Source organism: Chrysochloris asiatica, unplaced genomic scaffold (genome assembly GCF_000296735.1).
Source record: "Chrysochloris asiatica unplaced genomic scaffold, ChrAsi1.0 scaffold00194, whole genome shotgun sequence".
NCBI classification, from domain to species: domain Eukaryota; kingdom Metazoa; phylum Chordata; class Mammalia; order Afrosoricida; family Chrysochloridae; genus Chrysochloris; species Chrysochloris asiatica.
The window spans coordinates 2,412,127-2,433,278 of record NW_006408712.1 but is presented as its reverse complement, the minus strand read 5'-3'; the positions used below and the strand labels follow the sequence as shown (position 1 = coordinate 2,433,278).

The window sequence follows — 21,152 nt, the reverse complement described above, 5'->3', positions numbered from 1 at the left end:
GGAGGGGATTATAACAATGTAATGAAACAAGTTATATGAATTGTTGAATGTGAAACTGATGATGTGCCCTGTACACTTTCACTGAATCCACAATAAAAACCTTAAATTTAAAAAAAAAAAAGAATTATTGGCATTCCAGAACAAGAAGAATAACACAAGTTCACAGGGGAGATAGTTGAAGAGCTGCTTGAAGAAAATTTCCCTAACATCCTGAAAAATGAAAAGATAATCATTCAAGAAGCTCAACGATAGCTTCTATCTATTCAGAAAGGATAGACCCCAAAAGAAAATCACCAGGACATATTATAATCAAGCTCTCCAAAATCAAAGACAAGGAGAGAATTCTGAAAGTAGCTAGGGAAAAGAGAAGTGTTACTTACAAAGGCAAGCAAATAAGATTAAGCTCTGATTTTTCAGTAGAAACCATGCAGGCAAGAAGAAAATTGGGAGATATATATAAAATCCTGAAAGAAAAAAACCCAAAAAAAACTGGCAATCAAGGATAGTCTACCCAGAAAAGCTGTCAATCAAATATGACAGTGTAATAAAAACATTCCAGGATAAACAGAAGCTAAAGGAATTTGTCAAAGCCAACCCAGTGCTTCAAAACATGCTAATGGGAGTTCTTTGGACTGAGAACCAGCAAGAACAGACAACAACCAGAGATCCACACACGTGGCAGCACTACCCAGAACTCAATCAACCGAAGAGTCCAGAACAGAGCAAAACTACAAGAATGAATTAAGAGGATCTGGGAGGTCAGTCTATTATCAAAACAATTACAATGTGAAAGAAGGGAAAAACATAGGAACAGAGATCCAGGTAATGAGGAGGTCAGGTAGAATGCAGAATACGATAGAGTATTTTACGTGGAGGAAAAATTTAATAGGATATAGGGTAACCACAAAGAAAATTAATACTTTACAACATACCAAGAAAATGAAAATCCAAGAAGAACATCGAAACATTGAAACTATGAAGAAAATGGCAAGAACGCAAAAAAACAAACAGCACAGGAAGGCATGCAGAACAAAGAAATCAGCAGCACCACAAAAAAACAAAACAAAACAAAACATAATGACAGCAATTCATTCATACCTATCAATAATTACACTGAATGAGGATGTATTAAATGCAGTTAAGAGACTGAGAGTGGCAGAATGGATAAGAAAACAAGATCCTTCAATATGCTGTCTGCAAGAGACACACCTAACACATAAAGACAAAAAACAGATTAAATGTTAAAGGATGGAAAAAATATACCAAGCTAATGGCACAAGTCCTTTTTAAAGTGTTGAAGAGCAAAGATGTCAGCTTGAGGACTAAGGTGCACCCGACACAAGCCATGGTATTTTCAATAACCTCATATGCATGCGAAAGCTGGACAGTGAATAAGGAAGATCATAGAAGAATTGATGTTTTTGAGTTATGGTGTTGGAGGAGAATATTGAAAGTGCCATGGGCTGCCAAAAGAACCAACAGATCTGTGTTGGAAGAAGTGCAGCCAGAGTGCTCCTTGGAGGCCAGGATGGCCAGATTTCATCACTCATACTTCAGACATATTGTCAGGAGGGACCAGTCACTGGAGAAGGATATCATGCTTGGTAAGGTGGAGGGTCAGAGAAAAAGAGGAAGACCCCAGCGAGATGGATTGGCAATATGGCAGCATCAATGGGCTCAAGCATGGCAACAATTGTGAGGCTGGCCCAGGACTGGGCAGTGTTTCATTCTGTTGTACACAGGGTCACTATAAGTCAGTACTAACTTGATGAAACCTAACAACAACAACAAATGACAATAAACATGCCATTCTCCAGAATAGACCATGTGTTAGGCCACAAAACAAGCTTCTAAAAATTTACAAACATCAAAATATTACAAAGCATCGTCTCAGACCACAATGTTATAAAATTAAAAATCAACAATAGGAAGATCAAGGAAATAAAGTCAAATACATGGAAACTGAATAACACCCTGCTTAAAAACTACTGGGTAGTAGAACAAATAAAACGCGAATTCACAAATTTCCTAGAAACAAATGAGAGCAAAATACAACATACCAAAATCTTTGGAACATGGCAAAAGCAGTGCTGAGAGGACAATTTATTGCAATAAATGCACACATTAAAAAACAAAAAAGAACCAAAATCAACACATATGCCCAACATCTCCAACAATTAGAAACAGACCAGCAAAGTAAACCTACAGTCAACAGAAGAAAAGAAAAAATAAAGATTAGAGCAGAAATAAACACAATGAAAAACAGAAAATTATAAAAAGAATCAACAGGACAAGAAGCTGGTTCTTTGAAAGGATTAATAAAATTGACAAACCATTGGCAAACCTAGCAAAAGAAAAGAGGGAAAAGACACAAATAACACGCATGAGAAACCACAAGGGTGATGGATGTCACAACAGAGCCAATAGAAATAAAAAGGATAACAACAGAATATTATGAAGAGTTGTACTTCATTCAATAAATTTGAAAATCTAGAGGAGATGGATACATTTTTAGAAAAGCACGACCTACCTGAACTTACACAGAGTGAAGTAGAAAACTTGAACAGACTTATATCAAAAGAAGAAATTGATCATGTCATCAAAAATCTCCCAAACATAAACATCCAGGTTCAGGTGGCTTCATGCATTAGTTTTACCGAACATCCAGGAAAGAGCTGTCACCAATTCTATTCAGATAATTACAGGATGTAGAAAAGGATGGAAAACTTCCTATTACATTTTATAAAGCAAGCATAATCCTCATACTAAAACTAGGGAAGGACATCATTAAGAAAGAAAAGTATAGACCAATATTCCTCATGAACATAGATGCAAAAATTCTCAACAAAATCCTGTTGTTGTTGTTAAGTGCTGTCGAGTCGGTTCCAACCCATAGCGACCCTGTACAGGGTTTCCGAGGTTGTAAATCTTTACGGGAGCAGAATGCCTCATTTTTCTCCTGCGGAGCGGCTGGTAGTTTCGAACTGCTGGCCTTAAGGTTCGCAGCCCGATTCGTAACCACTACGCTAGCCAACAGAATTCAACAACACATCAAAAAATAATAATAATAACACAACATGACCAAGTGGGATTCATATCAGGGATGCAAGGATGGTTCAACATTAGAAAAACAATCAATGCAATCCACCATATAAATTTTTTTTAAAAGGAAAAGAACCACATGATCCTATCGATTGATGCAGAAAAGTCATTTGACAAAACACAACATCCATTCCTGATAAAAACACTCAAAAAGTAGGAATTGAAGGGAAATTTCTCAACATAATTAAGAGCATAGTCTGAATGGGTAAAACAGGGGATATAATGTTAAGATACTTGACTGTCTTATGAATATTGATTTCCCTTGCCTACTATTGTACAATAGACACTTGAGTGGGATAGAAAGGAATGTTGGGAAATATGATTAAAGAAAACTTGTAAGTCTGTCTTCAGCCTATAGCTCACTGGAATAACTAAAAGGGGTTCAAAAACTTGCCCAGTGAAATAGGCTACTTGTGGAGTCTTTGCAGTGTATAGGACTTTTGCTGGAATCCTGAGCCCCACCCAGAACCTTCTGAGGTGGGACATTCCTACTTGAAAGGATAAGCAGACCAACCTGGAACAGCAAGAGCAACAGAAGATACTTCTTGAAAGAAAGACCAACAGGAAAAATCCAAAACAAAAATGGCAGTCTGGTTGGCTACTACAAGAACAAGCAAGTTGTTTGTCGGGGAGCCATCAAGGCAAGCAATCAAGTCCCTTCAGGACAAGCCCCTCTCCAAAACTGAATTTCAAAGAAAACACATGAGCAGGCATTTAAGCTTGCTGGTGACTAAGTTGGTTTACCGGTGAGTGGAAGAGGGGAAAAGGCAGCAACGAAGACATGGCTGAAATAGATCATGTTCCATAGACTTCTGTCGACCTGGAGATGAGATAGAGAAGAGGAAGGGCTGATTGGTCTGAAGTGTGGTGAGACCTGGGGACTCCTGAGCCTATGGACAAGGACACAGCCACAGAGGGCTAGAGACTAGAGTGAAGTGTCCAGCTGATATGAAGTGAGGGGAGAGGCACAAGAACACCCAAACTTGTATATAGTACCCATTTAACCTTGCCTCAATGGCTTGAAGATCAGAACTCAATGACAGAAAGATTTTAAAAAACAATTTTTGATAAAGGAAACAAGTGTAAATTGCTACAATTTGATGAACTTGACCTATACTTATGGTTGTAGTAGCTCAAAATATCAACTGAGATAGGAGTTTTCACATCAAATATCAATCCTATCCCCTCTATTATACAGGGTTGATGGGAACAGGCAACTTAGCCATTGGCTACATAAAATGGTGGGGGCTATAAAGGCATTAAAGAGACTGGCTTACAACTTTTCAAGAGGAGTTTAGTTTCAGTGCGTGCAGGGGAAGGCAAAATCCCCCTGAATAGTTTTCATCTTATCTAGATGGGTCTGGTGAAAGGATATAGGGATAAGATTATTGTGATTCAATAGTGAATAATTGTTATCATGACTAATTGCGACTGTTAGAATTGAAAAGGTAGAAGTCTTGTAACAAAAAGGTAGAGTAGTTAACCTTACACTCCAGGAACAGAGGACCCTAGGATCATCAAGGGAGAAGAGCACAAACAGAATGTGGGACCCTATCCAGAGAAGCAGTGACACCAGAGATGGAGGCAGAGATGAGGACATGGAGAGAAAGAGCAGCTGAGGACTCTAGACTCATGGAAAGAGAAAGGCTGTTTGCTGGTGGCCAGGAGACAGGCTTGTAGAATGTGCCCTTTGGTTATTTAAATGATTACATATTCCTGAGTGTTTCTGTGGACAGACCTCCTCCCCCCCCCGCCAAAAAAAAATCACACACACACAAAAAAAAAAAAAAAAAAAAAGAGAGAGAGAATAGAAGCAAATACTGTTGAATAATGATGCACAGAGGAGACTGTAATCACTGCAATGAAACAAGTGTAAAACAGATGTTCTCCCATGTAAACCATCACTCAGTTCACAATGAAAACTTTTTAAAAAAAAGGTTAACTAGAATTCATCTGTGCAGATTTGTAATTTTGATGCCTTTTAAAAGGATAAATCTGAAATTGTCTTTCAAATATCTTTATGGTGGTTGGCCTAGTCTACTTCAAAGCAAACCCAACCTGCGACCACCAAGTTGATAGCAACTCATAGTGATCCTTTAGGACAGAGTAGAACTGCTTCATAGGGTTTCCAAGACTGTAATTCTTTATTATGGGAGCAGACAGCCTACCTTTCTCCCTCAGAGCAGCTGGTGGGTATGAACTCAACTCAGACTGCCACCGAAGATCCTATATTTTTATCCATTTACCCACTACACCATCTAGTCAATTCCTACTCATAGCCATCCCATATAGGGTTTCCAAGGCTGTAACACTTTACAGGAGCAGAAGTCTCATGTTTCTTCCTCAGAGCGGCTGGTGGGTTTGAACTACTAACTTTTTAGTTAACAGTCTAGGATACACCAGGGCTCCTTAGTATTTTACTTATGAGGGATTCATTCAATTAATATATCTTTTCCTGGAAATTATTCATTTCCTCTAGGTTTTCAAATCTGTTACCATAGTTTCATATAGTATTTTCCCAATATGTGTTATTTTGCAGGTTCTACTGGTGTGGCTCTGTAGAATAAATGCTAAACTGCAAGGTCATTTTGAACTGCAAGTTTAGCAGTTCTAATCAACCAGCCACTCCTCAGAAACCCCGTACAGGGACATTATGAGTCAGAACTGACTCGACATTACTTAACAACAACAACAATTGTATTATATGGGGAATACAGTGGCTCCATAAGATAAGCACTGATTGCAAACCATAATGTCATTGGTTCGAGCACACCAGCCACTCCACAGAAGAAAGATGAGGCTTTCTGCTCCCATAAACACTTAAAGTCACAACTGGCTCAATGGTACACAACGACATCTGCATTATATACAGAGCACTGGTGGCATAATGGGTTACAAGTTGGGCTTGTAACCACAGGGTCAGCAGTTCAAATCTACCAGTCACTCCTCAAGCGAAACATGAGGCTTTCTGCTCCCGTAAAGATTTATAGCCTCAGAAACTCTATACAGGGTTGCTATGAGTTAGAAACAGCTTAATAGCACACAACCACCACCACTATATTACATAGAATCTTGGTGTGGCACTGTAGGATAAGCACTGGAATACTAACTACAGGTAAGCAGTTCAAACCCACCAGCTACTCCTCGGAAACCCTATACAAAGTTGCTATGTGTCAGAACCAACTCAACACCACTTAACAACAAATTTATTATATTAATAATTATATTTCTTTTACCAGACCTCATCTAATATGTGTAGAAAAAAGAAGATACTAAATAACTCCTCCAACCAAGATGTTCTATTATCTGCAGCCCTTCTATTTCTCCTCTCTTTCAAGACTCAGTTAAGATTCATGTGTTACTTAGTTTACAGTTCTTTCTGAAGGCTGTTGTTTTTTTTCCTCAGATGAAATTTGTGAGTGCTATGTTCTCTGAATTCTTAGAAATATTTTTCTTTGATCTGAAAAGCCAGTGCTGGCCTGACTGGCTACAAAATACTTTCTTTTACTTTTAGTAGGCTGTAGTTTGTTTGCAGCTTGTTTTAGGAGCCCTGGTGTGGTGCTGTGGTTTAATGCACTGGACTGCAAAGTTGGTTTGAACCTCAAGGTCAGTGGTTCAAGCTCACCTGCTGCTCCTTAGAAATCCAATCCAGAGTTGCTATGTGTCGGAACTGACTTGATGGCACTTAACAACAATAAGTTTGTTTTGTTTTGTTTCCTGGATTTTTGTTTGTCTTTAAGATTGCAGAAAGAAAACTAATGCCAAAATTGTTTGTTTTTTGTTTATAATTAAGTTTTTCTTTACATTTCATTGTCTGGAAATTGGCAAGATTCTCTCTCTCTTTTTCTTTCCCTTGCAGTTTAAGACTTGTATCCCCTATGCTTGGCTCTTTTTTCATCAATGTCATCTGTAATTCTCAAGTTCTTTCCATCTGTAATTTCATGTCTTTCATTGCTTTCATTTCAGTTAGGGTTTTTCCCTCATCTGTGCCTTTTCCTAGTTCTTGGATTCCTATTATTTATAAATCTTATGTCCTGGATTTATTCTCCAATTCTCTTATCTTAATACAGGATTCACAGACTTCTGTCTTTCCAAATTATGTTGATGCTGTAGGATAAACACTGAATTGCTAACTGAATTCAAACCCACCAGCCACTCCTTGGAAACCATATTCAGGCTTGCTATGAGTTGGAACCAACTCAACAGCACTAAACAACAACAATCATTCCCCAAATATTAATAGTATATTATTTATGGTTAGAAATACAACAGAATTTGATTAAGGTAAACTTCTAGTAGTACTAAATGGACAAAAGACTCTTAATTTGCCAAAATAATTACATAATTAAAAAGACAGGAGAATATTAATACCAAAGATACATATATAGGTTTTTTGTTGTTGATGGTGGTGGTGTTGTTGCTAAGTGTCTTTGAGTTGGTTTTTGAGAAGTGGCTGGTGAGTTTGAACTGCTGACCTTGCAGTTCAAAACCAACCTTGTGATCTAATACTTATTCTATAGCACCACATCACAGCTCCCTATAAGTTATCAACAGTGATATTTTTAATCACTCTTATACATTATTAAGAGTGACAAAAATATTACAAATATAAAATAAAGTACTAATGTGTTTTAAAATCCTGTAAAAAGAAGTTTCTTCACAATTTATTTTGAAATAAAAACATCACACCTATTACTTTGCAAATAAAGCAATTTTTACAAACCACATTCAGCAAATTTCCTTAATCACGAAGTGAATATATTTTTTTCTATCTGTCAGAGAATCTTAAGGGATTAAAGTATATGATCCACTTCTGTCAATGATTTCCCCCTAAAACTAAAGATAGATGACTTAGAAGATGTGGAAAGAAGATAGAGACTCTTCTATGAGTGATCATTATTCAGAAGCAAAGAAACTAAGTGTCAATAATCAAGCACCGGAGTCAAAAGCAAATATAAGGGGGTTTCGAAAAGTTCATGAAAATTTTCCACTTTCTTTTAATTTCATTTTCTGAGAATTTTTAAAGCACTCTCATAGAAAAATAACTAAATGTTTCTTTGGAGAACATTTGTCTTTAGCATCATCTTTTTCCATGGAGTGGCTGGTGGGTTTGAATCCTTGACTTTGTAGTTGGCAGCACATTGTCTGACCCACTGAACTATCAGCATTCCTCTGCTAAAACATCACCAGTTAAATAACAAAACAATATTTCCTTTAAAGAATGTAAAAGCAATTAGTGCACTTGAATTTTGCTCAATTCATTGCTACAGAACATCATTTGGGTGAATAGTAAGTTTCAGGGAATAATCATGCCCTTTACACCAAAGAGAACACCTGCACACACCCCAGGAATAAAGAAATTACAGCACTATCAATCCTGCTTCAGGGCATAGACTGATCACCAGCTAGAAGAGAAAAGACATTATCCCAAAGGTGTAGTATTTCTATAATATCATCAATGACCTTCAGAGTTTTATTGTATTCCAACTATAATTCATAGGGCCACTTTAAAGCACATTAAAATGAAGTGGTGTGCATGAGAGGAAAATCTTCAAAGGCTAAAAAATTTTTGAGCGGAATGAGTACAAGACAAATAATAAACTCTCAGGAAAAGGAAGCAGTACAGCATAGAGATTAACAAAGATATTTTGGATATTTACCACATAGAGCTTGAGGCAGTACAGACCTCAGCATTTGTTGAATGAATGAGTGAATGGATGACCAAACAAAGGAACAAAGTCACATATGCCTAGGATCAAATTCTAGCTTCACCGATATTTGATGTTGGGCTTTGGAGTCCTGGTGTGGCGCTGTGGGCTAATGTGTCAGACTGCAAAGTTGTTTGAACTGCAAGGTTCAAGCTCACCAGTTGCTCCTTTGGAAACCCTATACAGGGTCTCTATGGGTCGGAATTGACTCAACGACACTTAACAACTACAATAACTTTACTCATCTGTAAAATGTGAATAATTGTGCCCACTTCTTTGTGTTATTAGTAGGTAATATTGTAATTGCAACAAGTGATAATTATTTTTAAGATCTCTCCTGGGACTGATTTCTCTCACTCCTGATCAAATGAATTTAATAAGTAAATCATCTGAAGATACTTGATAGTTGACCAAATCTTTGCATGTAGTCTATATTATAAATTTGTATTCTATTCAGGCTCTGCAAAAATCAAGACTGTTATTACAGTTTCAGAAAGTCCCTAACCCTATCCTTTACTCTGAACTAAGCATAAGCTTTGTGCTAATAAGCAGACCTCTTAGACTGTATATACTGTCATAAGCAAAGTTCAAACACATAGACAATAACTGCTGCTTACCTTGAGATAATATATGTATATGCATGCGAAAGCTGGACAGTGAATAAGGAAGACCGTAGAAGAATTGACGCCTTTGAATTATGGTGTTGGAGGAGAATACTGAAAGTGCCATGGACTGCCAAAAGAACCAATAGATCATTTTGGAAGAAGTGTAGCCAGAGTGCTCCTTGGAGGCCAAGATGGCCTAACTTCATCTCTCATACTTTGGACATATTGTCAAGAGGGACCAGTTGCTGGAGAAGGATATCATGTTTCGTAAGGTGGAAGGCCAGAGAAGAAGAGGAAGACCCCCAATGAAATGGATTGGCCAGGTGGCAGCATCAATGGACTCAAGCGTGACAACAGTAGTGAGGTTGGCCCAGGATCAGGCAGTGTTTCGTTCTGCTGTGCATAAGATCACTATGAGTCGGTACCGACTCAATGGCACCTAACAACAACAACCTTGAGATACCTGATGCACTAGGCCAAGGCTATTGTGACTTGGGGGCAAATATATACAGCAGTCATGAAAAGGATTATAAATTATAATAAGCTATATAATAAAATAATTTGTTTATAACAAGTAATTATCTACTTGTTATAAACAAATTATTTTGGGGCCCACAAATTAGATGTATTCTGCAAATACAGAGATGCCAACTACACTTGAAACTGTTCTATGCCTGCAAATAGAGCACATATGGCTTTTGGATGCACTGGACTCAACTAGTTGAAAAACAGATTTAATATAAATGTTTAACATTTATGATTAAGGTGGAGTTAAATAACAATGAGGACTTTCCCCACACGCAAGGATCATTAACTGCTGTTTTTATTGCAACTGAAGAAGGTATTGGAAAGATAATCTGGTTTATTGAACTAGTTCTCCAAGGATAACATTATAAAAAGACCTTTTTTTTTTCCTGGACGATAAACTGGTTTTAGATTATAAATGTAACTGTGTATAATCAAGTTTTCTCTCTACTGGAAGACTGGAAATTGGAAGATTGCTTAGAAAGAGGCTTTGTCATTTACTTCATTAATCACTCAGCAAAGGCAGCCATATATGATTTCAAGTAAATTACTACCTCAGAAGTTACAAAGATTTTTCTGAGGCATCTTCCATCATCAACAATTCTGCACGCTAGGGGCAGGACCAGGTGTCTCCAGCCATGCAAGGATAAAGAGGAGAAAGGTGCTTAATATATAGAGATTAGTGTAGTGCTGTAGGATAAGCACTGGACTGCTAACTACAGATTGGCAGTTCAAACCCATTAACCACTCTCAGAAACCCCATACATAAGGCAAAACTGAATCAATGGCACATGACAACAACAACAACACAACTAAAACCTCCTTCCCATCACTACCATCACCATTACCAGACACCTCACTGGAGGGAAAGAAAGAGACCACCCACCATGCTGGAAACTGTGGTTGATGCTCAGGATTTGTGCCATTCAATAATGATGTTTAGATTCAAATACCGAGACTCTGCGGTGATACAGCAATTAACTACAGGACTATTACTCAACTCCCAAAAAACCGAATCCACTGTCATCCAGTTACGTCTGACTTAGAGACTTTTTGTTGTTGTTGTTAAGTGCCCTCTAGACAGTCTTACAGAGGTCTCAAATAGAGACCCTATGTTGTTGTTAAGTGCAGCCCAGTCAATTCCAACTTACATTGTTATTGTTAAGTGCCACTGAGTCAATTCAGACTCAGAGCGAACCTTACAGGGTTTCCAAGGAGCATCTGGTGAGCTTGAACCACTGACCTTACAGTTCAAATGACTTTGCAGTCTGATGCACTAGCCCACAACACCCCACCGGGACTCCATTAAAGGGTTTCCAAGGAGGGGCTGGTGAGTTTGAACTGCTGACTTTGCAGTTCAAATTCACCTTGTGGTCCAGTACATTATCCTGCAGCGCTACAGCAGAACTTCAGAGACGCTATGTTAAGTGCTGTCGAGTCAGTTCCGACCCATAGGGACCCCTCCACAAAGTTTCCTAGGAGCAGCTGGTGAGCTTGAACCACTGTCCTTGAGGTTCAAACCAACTTTGCAGTCCAGACCATTAACCCACAATGTCACACCAGGACTCCAGAGACCCTTTAGGACAGAATGAAACTACAGTGTTTCTATGTCATCTGTAAATCTTTTGGGAGTAGACGGTCTTATTTCCTCCCCCTGGAGAAGAAGCTGGTGGGTTTGAACTGTCACTTTGCGGTTAGCAACTCAAGGCCTAACCTACAGCACCACTAAACTAAAGGCACTCAGAAATACATCAACCATCCGTTTCAATTCACTCAATTGAGAAACTCCTGATGGCCAGGTGGAACCTCAGTCAGGGGCTGAGAGCTTAGAGCAGATAAAGAAACAGGAGATAGGGAGAGGAAGAGGCTAAATGGCACGTTCATAACATAGCATAGAGGCCTTTGTGCCCAATGTGAATTTAAAGTGAAAAATGAAGGGAACATAAACTTTGACTAATAATATATTGTGCTTTTATATAGATTACGGATCACTGGTGGCTCGGCAGGCAGTTAAACCTTCGGGCTGCCAATTGAAAGGGCTGCAGTTCGAGTCCACCACGGCTCCAAGGGAGAAACTAAAGGTCCTTAGCTTCTGTAAGAATATACAGCTTGGAACTATGAGGCAGGTCTACTTTGTCCTTACAGGGTTGTTATGAGTCTGAACCCACTTGAGGGCAATGGGTTTGGGATTTACTAGATTACCTAGTGTGGAGTCGGAGTCCTGGTGTGGCGCTGTGGGTTAATGGACTGGACTGCAAAATTGGCTTGAACCTCAAGGTTGGCGGTTCAAGTTCATGAGCCGCTCCTCGGAAACCATATACATGCGTCGGAACTTAAACACTAGGAAATTTCCCTGGGTCATGGCCCGGGCTCACACGCAATGGCATCAGAAGCCGGGATGTGGGAGCTCCAGGGACCCGCTTCAGCGGGTGTAGGTAGGGGGAGAAATGCCCGGCTGCCGCTCAGAAACCCAGGCCTGGGTGAAGGGCCTGCTAATATTAGCTGCCAGCAGCGGAAGGAGAAGGGGGGCTCCCGCACGGCGCAGCAGTGGCCAAAGAAGGTAGCTCGGCGCAGAGACCATAGCTGGAAGCCAAACGCAAACTGTTGGCGAGAAGCACCCACTTCCTCCCCCAGCCCACTCGCTACGGGGAGGGGTTTCTCACACACCCCTGCTCCTGGGTGACTGCACCGAGGTCGGAAACAAACGGAGCGAAGGATGACTCATCCTCTAATTCCTCCTTCCTGGTCCCCTCGCCTCCACACGCCAGCCCCCTCCCGAGCTCCCGCTGCTGGGAGCTTACACTCCGCTCATCTTCAGACTCCTCCACCAAACCCCCCGTGGCCTGCGGAGGAGAGAAGACGGATGGGGCGTGTGGCCAATGAGAGTTTCGTTCTCTCATCCTCTGTCCAGTAGGCTGTGGTGTTGGAGGCCGGGGCGGGCCTAGGAGGGCAAAAGAAGGCGTTCCGGGACTGGCCCTCGGCGCGGCAGCTTCTGGACCCACAGATCGAGCGCCTTGCTGGGAGTCCGCGCCAAAGCGAAGCGAAAAGGCGCCACCACATCCGCCGCCGCTGGCCAAGGTGCTGGGCACGACAGGCCCTCTGGCCATCTCGCCAGTTCAGACACCCGGTTTTGCCGCCGCTGCCTCGCTCCAACCCGGTCCCCATGGAAGAGATGGAAGAAGAGTTAAAATGCCCTGTGTGCGGTTCATTCTACCGGGAGCCCATCATCCTACCCTGCTCTCACAATTTATGTCAGGCGTGTGCCCGCAACATCCTGGTACAGACCCCAGAGTCTGAGTCCCCCCAGAGTCGTCGGGCTTCCGGCTCTGGGGTCTCTGACTATGACTACCTGGACCTGGACAAGATGAGCCTATACAGCGAGGCGGACAGCGGCTATGGTTCCTACGGGGGTTTCGCCAGCGCCCCGACAACCCCATGCCAGCGGTCCCCCAACGGCGTCCGCGTGTTTCCCCCAGCTATGCCGCCACCGGCCACCCACCTGTCACCGGCTCTGGCCCCGGTGCCCCGCAACTCCTGTATCACCTGCCCCCAGTGCCACCGCAGCCTCATCTTGGATGACCGGGGTCTCCGCGGCTTCCCCAAGAACCGTGTCTTGGAGGGAGTGATTGACCGCTACCAGCAGAGCAAAGCTGCTGCCCTCAAGTGCCAGCTCTGCGAGAAGGCGCCCAAGGAGGCCACCGTCATGTGTGAACAGTGTGATGTCTTCTACTGCGATCCATGCCGCCTGCGCTGCCACCCGCCCCGGGGGCCCCTGGCCAAACACCGCTTGGTGCCCCCGGCCCAGGGTCGCGTCAGCCGGCGGCTGAGCCCGCGCAAGGTTTCCACCTGTACAGACCACGAGCTGGAGAACCACAGCATGTACTGTGTGCAGTGCAAAATGCCCGTTTGCTACCAGTGCCTGGAGGAGGGCAAACACTCGAGCCACGAAGTCAAAGCTCTGGGGGCCATGTGGAAACTGCACAAGGTAAGTTCTAAGGAAAATCATCCCTAAATCCTCGCACTACAGACCCTCTGATTTTGCAGGAGATGGGCCACCTATTTTGCGCACGGTACATCCCAGCGGGGGCGCAGTGCACCTGCCTCTGATGTCTGCCTCCCCAGTCTGGTGCATTGCAGGAGACACGGCGGTGCTTTAAACGACGCTGAGGGGAGTTCACTGTCCCCGGAGAATATCTTAGAGCCGATCTCCTGGGGCGCGCTGCCTGCGAGCTGAATTCCGGGCGACCCCTCTACGTGACTGACCTGCAGCCTGAGGCTGCGGGCCTTGTGCGACAGAGCTCTGCGTAGCTGAGCACCGGAGTGTCAGTGCACAGAGACACCAAGCACATCTGAGGGCAGAACTTACAGGGGGGCCAGGCTGCGGGCCCCGGTGAGGGGTAGGCAGAGAAATGGTAGGGTCGCATGGCCTAGCTGCTGGCTGGATTGGCAGACGCCTTGAGTCAATGAGTAGGCGAGGAAGCCGCTGCTAGAGGAATACTGATGAGCCTGCTCCCGGCCAGACTCGGCGCCCCAGCTTGAGAAGAATCAGGGTCCTGTTACCTAGTGGTCAGGAGGCGGAGTCACGGGCTGGGGAGGAGACTAGAGGAAGGCTGTTGTCTCCATGGCAACTCGGAGCGCTGGCCTAGGCTCTGGCTCTGGGCAGCAGTGGAAAGAATGGAGATTTCTGTGTGGTCAAGGCCTGAAAGCCAAGCAGCTAGGCCTCCCAGGGTAATCCTTTCATCCCAACCACCTCCAAACACCTATTGCTCCAGAATTCGACCCGTTTCCTTTTTCAGTAGTTGCATTATGGACTTTGTGACACCTGTTACCAGACTGATTTTTCTGATCTCCTTTAGAAGAATGCTTTTAACAATCTCTTAGGTTATACTATCCTCTCATCAAAATCCTTCAGTAGTTTCCCACGTTTCTCAGGATATCCTTGGAATGTTACTCCAGGACTCCTTCTCCTTTGACCTCTCCAATCTCATTCCCTGGCACTCATTCCAGCCACTGTTCTTGTTCTTCACTCACAACGAGGCATCTTCCCACCCAAGGGCTCTTGCCTATGGTGTTCCCTCATCCTGGCAAGTTCTTCCTCAGAATCCTACATTCAGATGGCTCACTCGTCTGTCCTTCAATGTCTGCTCAGATGTCAGCTATGCACTGAGATTTTCCTGACCACAACTGCTGCCACCCTCCTCAGATACCCTCTGATTCCTTCCCTGCTTTGTCTTCTAGTTCTTAACATTTTCTGACGTGCTGCATATTTAATGAACATGTTCCTTTTGTATTTGTCTAATACTTTCCCCCTCCAACTAGAAAATAAACCTCACTAGGAAAGAGTTCTTTATGATGTTTTGTTCACTTCTGTTTAGAAAAAAAGAAAACCATCCTTGAGGAGAAGAGCCTAAATTTGACTTTTACTTTTTAAACACTCCATTTAGTTGTGGGTGAGGATGGTAGAGCAGGGAAAGAGTTTCTTCATCTCACTGAGTTGCAACTCCAAGGATAAGGCAGGGCAGTGAAGGTATTTCCAGGCCTCCCCTGTGACCCTTCATTCAGAGAGCTGCAACATTCCTGGGAGATGAAGAAAAGCTGGTCTCGGACTAGGGAGACTGAGGTTGAAGCTGAAACCTTGGTTTTTTATTTATAGCAAAAAAATAAAATAAAATATCACCATTTTCAGCAACCAGTGGAAATTCTGTCAATTCCTAATCCCAATGGATGTGACCTGTGTTTCCAATCATTTTCTATTCTCACATGTTGTTGTTGTGTTGTTAGATGCAATTGAGTTGGTTCCAACTCAGGAAGTCTGGCATGACAGAATAAAACACTGTCCAGTCCTACGTCATCCTCACAAATGTTGCTATGTTTGAGCCCATTGTTGCTGCCACTGTAATCCAGCTCATCAAGGGTCTCCCTCTTCCCCTGACCCTCCACTTCTCCAAGCCTGATGTCCTTCTTCCTGTACTGGTTCCTCCTGACAGCATGGTCAAAATACAAGAGACAAAGTCTTGTTTCCTTGCTCTAAGGAGCAATCAGGGTGTACTTATTCCAAGACAGATTTGTTTGTTTTTTTCTGGTAGTTCATGATACTTACAATATTCTTCACCAACACCATAATTCAAATGCATCATTTCTTCTACAGTCCTCCTTATCCTTATATATACACTATTAAACCATATTTAATACAGATGGAAATTTTTTTCTGGATAAATCAAATCCCACTAGGCATAAACCATTATTTTTTAAATACTTTGATTTAAAATTTTTTAAAGATATTTTTAATTTTGAAAGAACTTCAGCCAATTCTTTCCTCATATTAATATTTCAACTCTTAAACCACTTTGTATAGTCCATTTTAAATAGTTCAGGAACGTATCCTTGGAACTAAGACAAGACTTGCCTTGTCTGGGAAGAGAACTTAGAGCCACATGCTAATTAGGAGTGTGGAGCCATTGTTTTTCTGTGGAGAGGAAACCATACTTTACTCATTTCATATCATTTGGTGCTATGGGTTAATGTACTGGACTACAAACTCGGTTTGAACCACAAGGTCAGTGGTTCAGGCTCACCAACTGCTCTTTGGAAACCCTATGAAGGATCCCTATGGGTTGGAACCAACTCTACAACACCTAACACCACCAACAACAACCCTCAAAACCAAAAGGAACCTTTTTCTCTGTCAAGCCCAGTGTAGACTGAAAATGTTGAACCATTTGTTTTATCAATAATGGATGTTGTAAATAGACAGCTTGGTGCTAACTGGATTGAAATGTGGATGTCTGCTAAAGACTCTTGTTGTTATTCAAGGGACACAAAATAAGTAGGCAAGGAATATTGATTTGGGGTAACTTGTGGAGATAAAAAGAGACCATTTATTCTTGTCTTTTGCACATGCCCCCCACCATCACCACCTCAAAATTCAAAGTAAGTATAATATGTGTTCAGTCAGTATCAATATCTTTTGAGATTAAATAAATTAAAAAAAAAAAAAAAGACCGATTTTAGCCATAAAAGGCCCATGAAATCATTTGGTTTGACCCTGCTAAGGCAACTGCAGTTCCAGCCATCACAGTTGTTATTGTTGTTATTAAGTGCCATGGAATTGGTTCTGACCCACAGCAACCCTGTATAGGGTTTCCGGGGAGCCGGTGGTGAGCTTGAACTGCTGACCTTGCGGTTCAAACCAACATTTGCATTTCAGTTCATTAACCCAGAGGGCCACACCAGGACTCCAGTCATCACATTTGTTGTTGTTATTAAGTGCCATCAAGTCGATTCCGACCCATAGCGACCCTGTATAGGGTTTCTGAGGAGCAGCTGGTGAGCTTGAACTGCCAGCCTTGCAGTTCGAACGGCTTTGCAGTCTGGTGCATTTACCCACAGCGCCACATTAGGGGTTGTTGTTGTTGTTGTTAAGTGCTGTCGAGTCGGTTCCAACCCATAGTGACCTTGAATAGGGTTTCCGAGGCTGTAAATCTTTACGGAAGCAGAAAGCCTCATCTTTCTCCCGTGGAGCAGGTGGTAGTTTCGAACTGCTGACCTTGTGGTTCACAGACCGATTCGTAACCACTACGCTACAGAGCTCCATTAGGGGTAAGTTAATTAAATATAGAGGACTAATATAGAGGGCTAATTTTTGAAGTCAATAATTTTGTCTGGCCCACAAATGACGTTATAAATTTTGGCAGATAAAAGGTTCCCCATTCCTGTTTTAGATGAACAACAAATATTATGCCTCTATCTTATCTCCTAAGGAGCTCTGGTAGCGTAATGGTTACGAATTGGGCTGCAAATCTCATGATCGGCAGTTCGAAACTACCAGCCGTTCCTCAGGAGAAAGATGAGGCTTTCTGCTCCCTTAAAGATTTATAGCCTTGGAAAAACTGTACAGGGTCACTATGAGTCAGAACTGACTCCACCATACTTATCAACAACAGCAATCTTACCTCATAAGGAGTTCTGGTAGTGTAGTGGTTACGAGTTGGGCTGCTAACCTCAAGGTCAGCAGTTCGAAACTACCAGCTGCTCCTCAGGAGAAAGATGAGGCTTTCTGCTCCCGTAAAGATTTACAGCCTCGGAAACCCTACAGGGGGTCACTGTGAGTTGAAACCAACTCCATGGCACACCATCACCACCATCTAATCTCTTTAACAAGGTCATTAAAGTGTTAATGTGTTCAATTTTCTCTTATAGTCTGTTTCAATTAATGATACCTCTATCACTGGAGTCCTAGTATGATGCTGTGGGATAAGAACTGGATTACAAGGTTGGTTGGAACCAGAAGGTCAACAAATCAAACCCACCAGCCGCTCCTCAGAAACCCTATACAGGGTCCATATGAGCCGGAACCAACCGGACAGCACTTAGCAATGTCTTGCTCTATAAAAACTCATGAGCTAGAATTTCTATACCCCTTACAACATATACCCGCTGCCTTAGAGCCCCTTAATAGGGTTTCCGAGACATTATGAAAACAGCAGACCTGAAAGTGCTCATTTCTACTGATAAAGAAAATTCTGTGAATAAACATTTCCCTCATGAGCAAAGTCGTCTTCCACATTCAAGGAAATTTAGCTGTTTATTTTTAAATTTGTTTGCAAAACAACTGGTTGAAATTCTTTGTCAGTTGACCTAATTAAAATATTTTTCAGATATTTGTAGTTCTGATCTTCAAAATCCATGTAAAATAATAATGTATGAAGTGACCTTATAAATATCTAGTAACAGATTTTATGCATCTAGTCTTAGCCCTTGCTATAGCCCTTCTTATAAAGTATAAAGCATGCAGAGAATGATTTTGGACACTTAAGAGCAAACTCATTGGTTAAGTACTCGGCTATTAACCCAGAAGTTGACAGAACCCACTAGACTCTCTTGGAAAGAGAAAAGACTTGGAGATATACTTCCATAAAGGTTAAAACAAACTAACAAAAATGCCATCCAGTGGGTTTCTGAGGCTGTAAATCGTAAAGGGAACAGAAAACCTCTTCTTTCCGTCACAGAGTAGCTGGTGGGTTTGAACTGCTGACCTAGAGATTATCATCCCAGTGTTTGTCCTACAGTGCCTGAAAGGTAGTTGTTAAGTGCCATCGAGTCAGTTTCAGAGGAGCAGCTGGTAGATTTGAACAGCCGACCTTGCAGTTTTAAACCAGCATCACAGTCAAGTGCTGAACCTACAGCGCCAGCCACACCAGGGCTCCTCCATAAAGGTTACAGCCTAGGAAACCCTATGGGGCAGTTCTCCTCTGTCCAACATCATTGACTGGACAGCTCACAACAGCAACAGAAGCACTATTATTATTTGTAATTTTGAACCATTCATATTTCTAAATCCTAAAAGATTACTCCTGAAAGATTTACAGCCTCAAAAACCCTATACAGGGTTGCATTGAGTCCAAACTGACTTGACAGCACTCAAGAATGTTACCCCTGAGTTCCTGTTATATTTTATCAGTAATATATATATATAACCTTTCTTTTGTGTTTATGTTCTTGAACAAGGATTATCTGTTCTTTTCCTTCCTAAAGAATCTTGTCTTAAATGTTATTTTTTACACTTACTTTTTTTTAAATTAAGATTTACATTGCAAGCAGTATTTAAAAATAAACAACTGTTTTCATTTTCAAAGCATTCTAGAAAAAAATCAGCTTTTCTGCATGGTGGCATCTCATCAAATATTTGAGTAGCAAAATATTATTTAGTGTAGTGAATATAACATTTGGTTAGCTATACAAGCAGTAAACATATTATAATCTATATGCTCCTATGGCAAATGTAACAGGTAACGTATTTCATATTTTTCATTTTTTAAAATTTATTTCAAATACAGTCAGAACATTGTATGCAATGTAAACATTCTTACAGATATTCAGGAGAACGTTGTAATAAAGGGAATTCTTTCTCTTTCTACTGAGACTTAAAGGAAAGAGCTAGACTTAAAGGAAAAATACAAACTGTATTTGTGAAAATATTTTAAAAATAATTTAAATGTCTGTAACTTGCTGATTTCAGTTTGGCACAATAGAAAGTTTTTTTGCGCAAACCAGAGGTATTATTTAACCATTCTCATTGTTGTTAAGTGCCTTCAAGTTGATTCTGACTCACAGTGATCCTGTATAGAGTTTCCAAGGCTTTTACATCTTTGTGAGAGCAGAAAGCCCCATCTTTCTCCTTTGGAGCAGCTGGCGGGCTCAAACCAGGGACCTTGTGGTTTGCAGTATACTGCTTAATGTATGGAACTATTCTGCTCCCATGTTAACAATTGTTGTTTTTAAGCACTGTCAAATCTGTTCTGACTCATAGTGACTCTAAATAGGATTTACAAGAAGCAGCTGATGGGTTTGAACTGCTGAGCTTGTGGTTTGTAATCATGCTGATCCTATAGTACCATACCAGGAGTGCAGTTACCAATTATCCGCATAAAAATCTGATTCCCCAACTTGGTGTACTCTGCTAGCTTCTCTCAGAGCACAGGGTGCAATAGAAGACTAATCTGCAAGAGAGGCCTAAAAGAGAGAGTACGTTGGAGCCAGAGACGATTTGAATTAAGCTCAGGAACAAGAGTATTTACAGAAAGATTTAGTTATATATTAAACAATAGCAAAAGTATTTTGTTTTCTAAAATAAAATAAAAATTAAGTGATGTGACTCAGTTTTTTTCAAATTCTCCAATGAAGACATTATTAGTTTGAAGGGACAGAATTTTTTTTCTAATATATGACATGAAAATATGCTATTAATTGGAATTTCAGGTCCAATCACACTTTGCATATAGTGGGAGAAAATATATAATTGCAATCTAATATTTAGTAATAGGAATAATGCAGAGGTAATAATTATCCTTACCATCAGTACAATAAATTACACTTCCCTCACCTGAACAAGTTAATGGACTTCTCAAAGTACGTATATGCATATAACTTAACTTTGGCACTGAAGAGGATAGACCTCAGTACTGGCAGAGTGGTGATTGTGTGCTGGCAAGTCAGTTGCAACTCATAGAGACCCTGTATAGGGTTTCCAAGGAACAGCTGGTGAATTTGAACTGCCAACATTATGGTTCAAACTGACCTTGTGGTTCAGTGTGTATCCTACAGCACCACACCAGAACTCCGATCCTACTACTACTACATGATAAATGTTTAAAAATGAAGTTATATCGCAATACATGTCTAATTGCCTCCAGGAACTGTCTCCTTTGTTATG

At 41.3% G+C, this 21,152-nt stretch overlaps 1 protein-coding gene and 1 pseudogene across 1 annotated transcript in view; one reads left to right on the top strand and one right to left on the bottom strand.

The window, feature by feature from the left end:
- The window catches only part of LOC102820577, a 29,139-nt pseudogene extending 16,092 nt beyond the window's left edge, over positions 1–13,047 (bottom strand).
- TRIM9 (tripartite motif containing 9) overlaps positions 12,999–21,152 on the top strand; it is a 145,749-nt gene continuing 137,595 nt past the window's right edge. Inside the window, exon 1 of the mRNA XM_006872349.1 lies at positions 12,999–13,925. Within this exon, the coding sequence (XP_006872411.1) occupies positions 13,104–13,925 (822 nt within the window). The 5' untranslated portion in view covers positions 12,999–13,103. The remainder of the gene's footprint in view (positions 13,926–21,152) is intronic.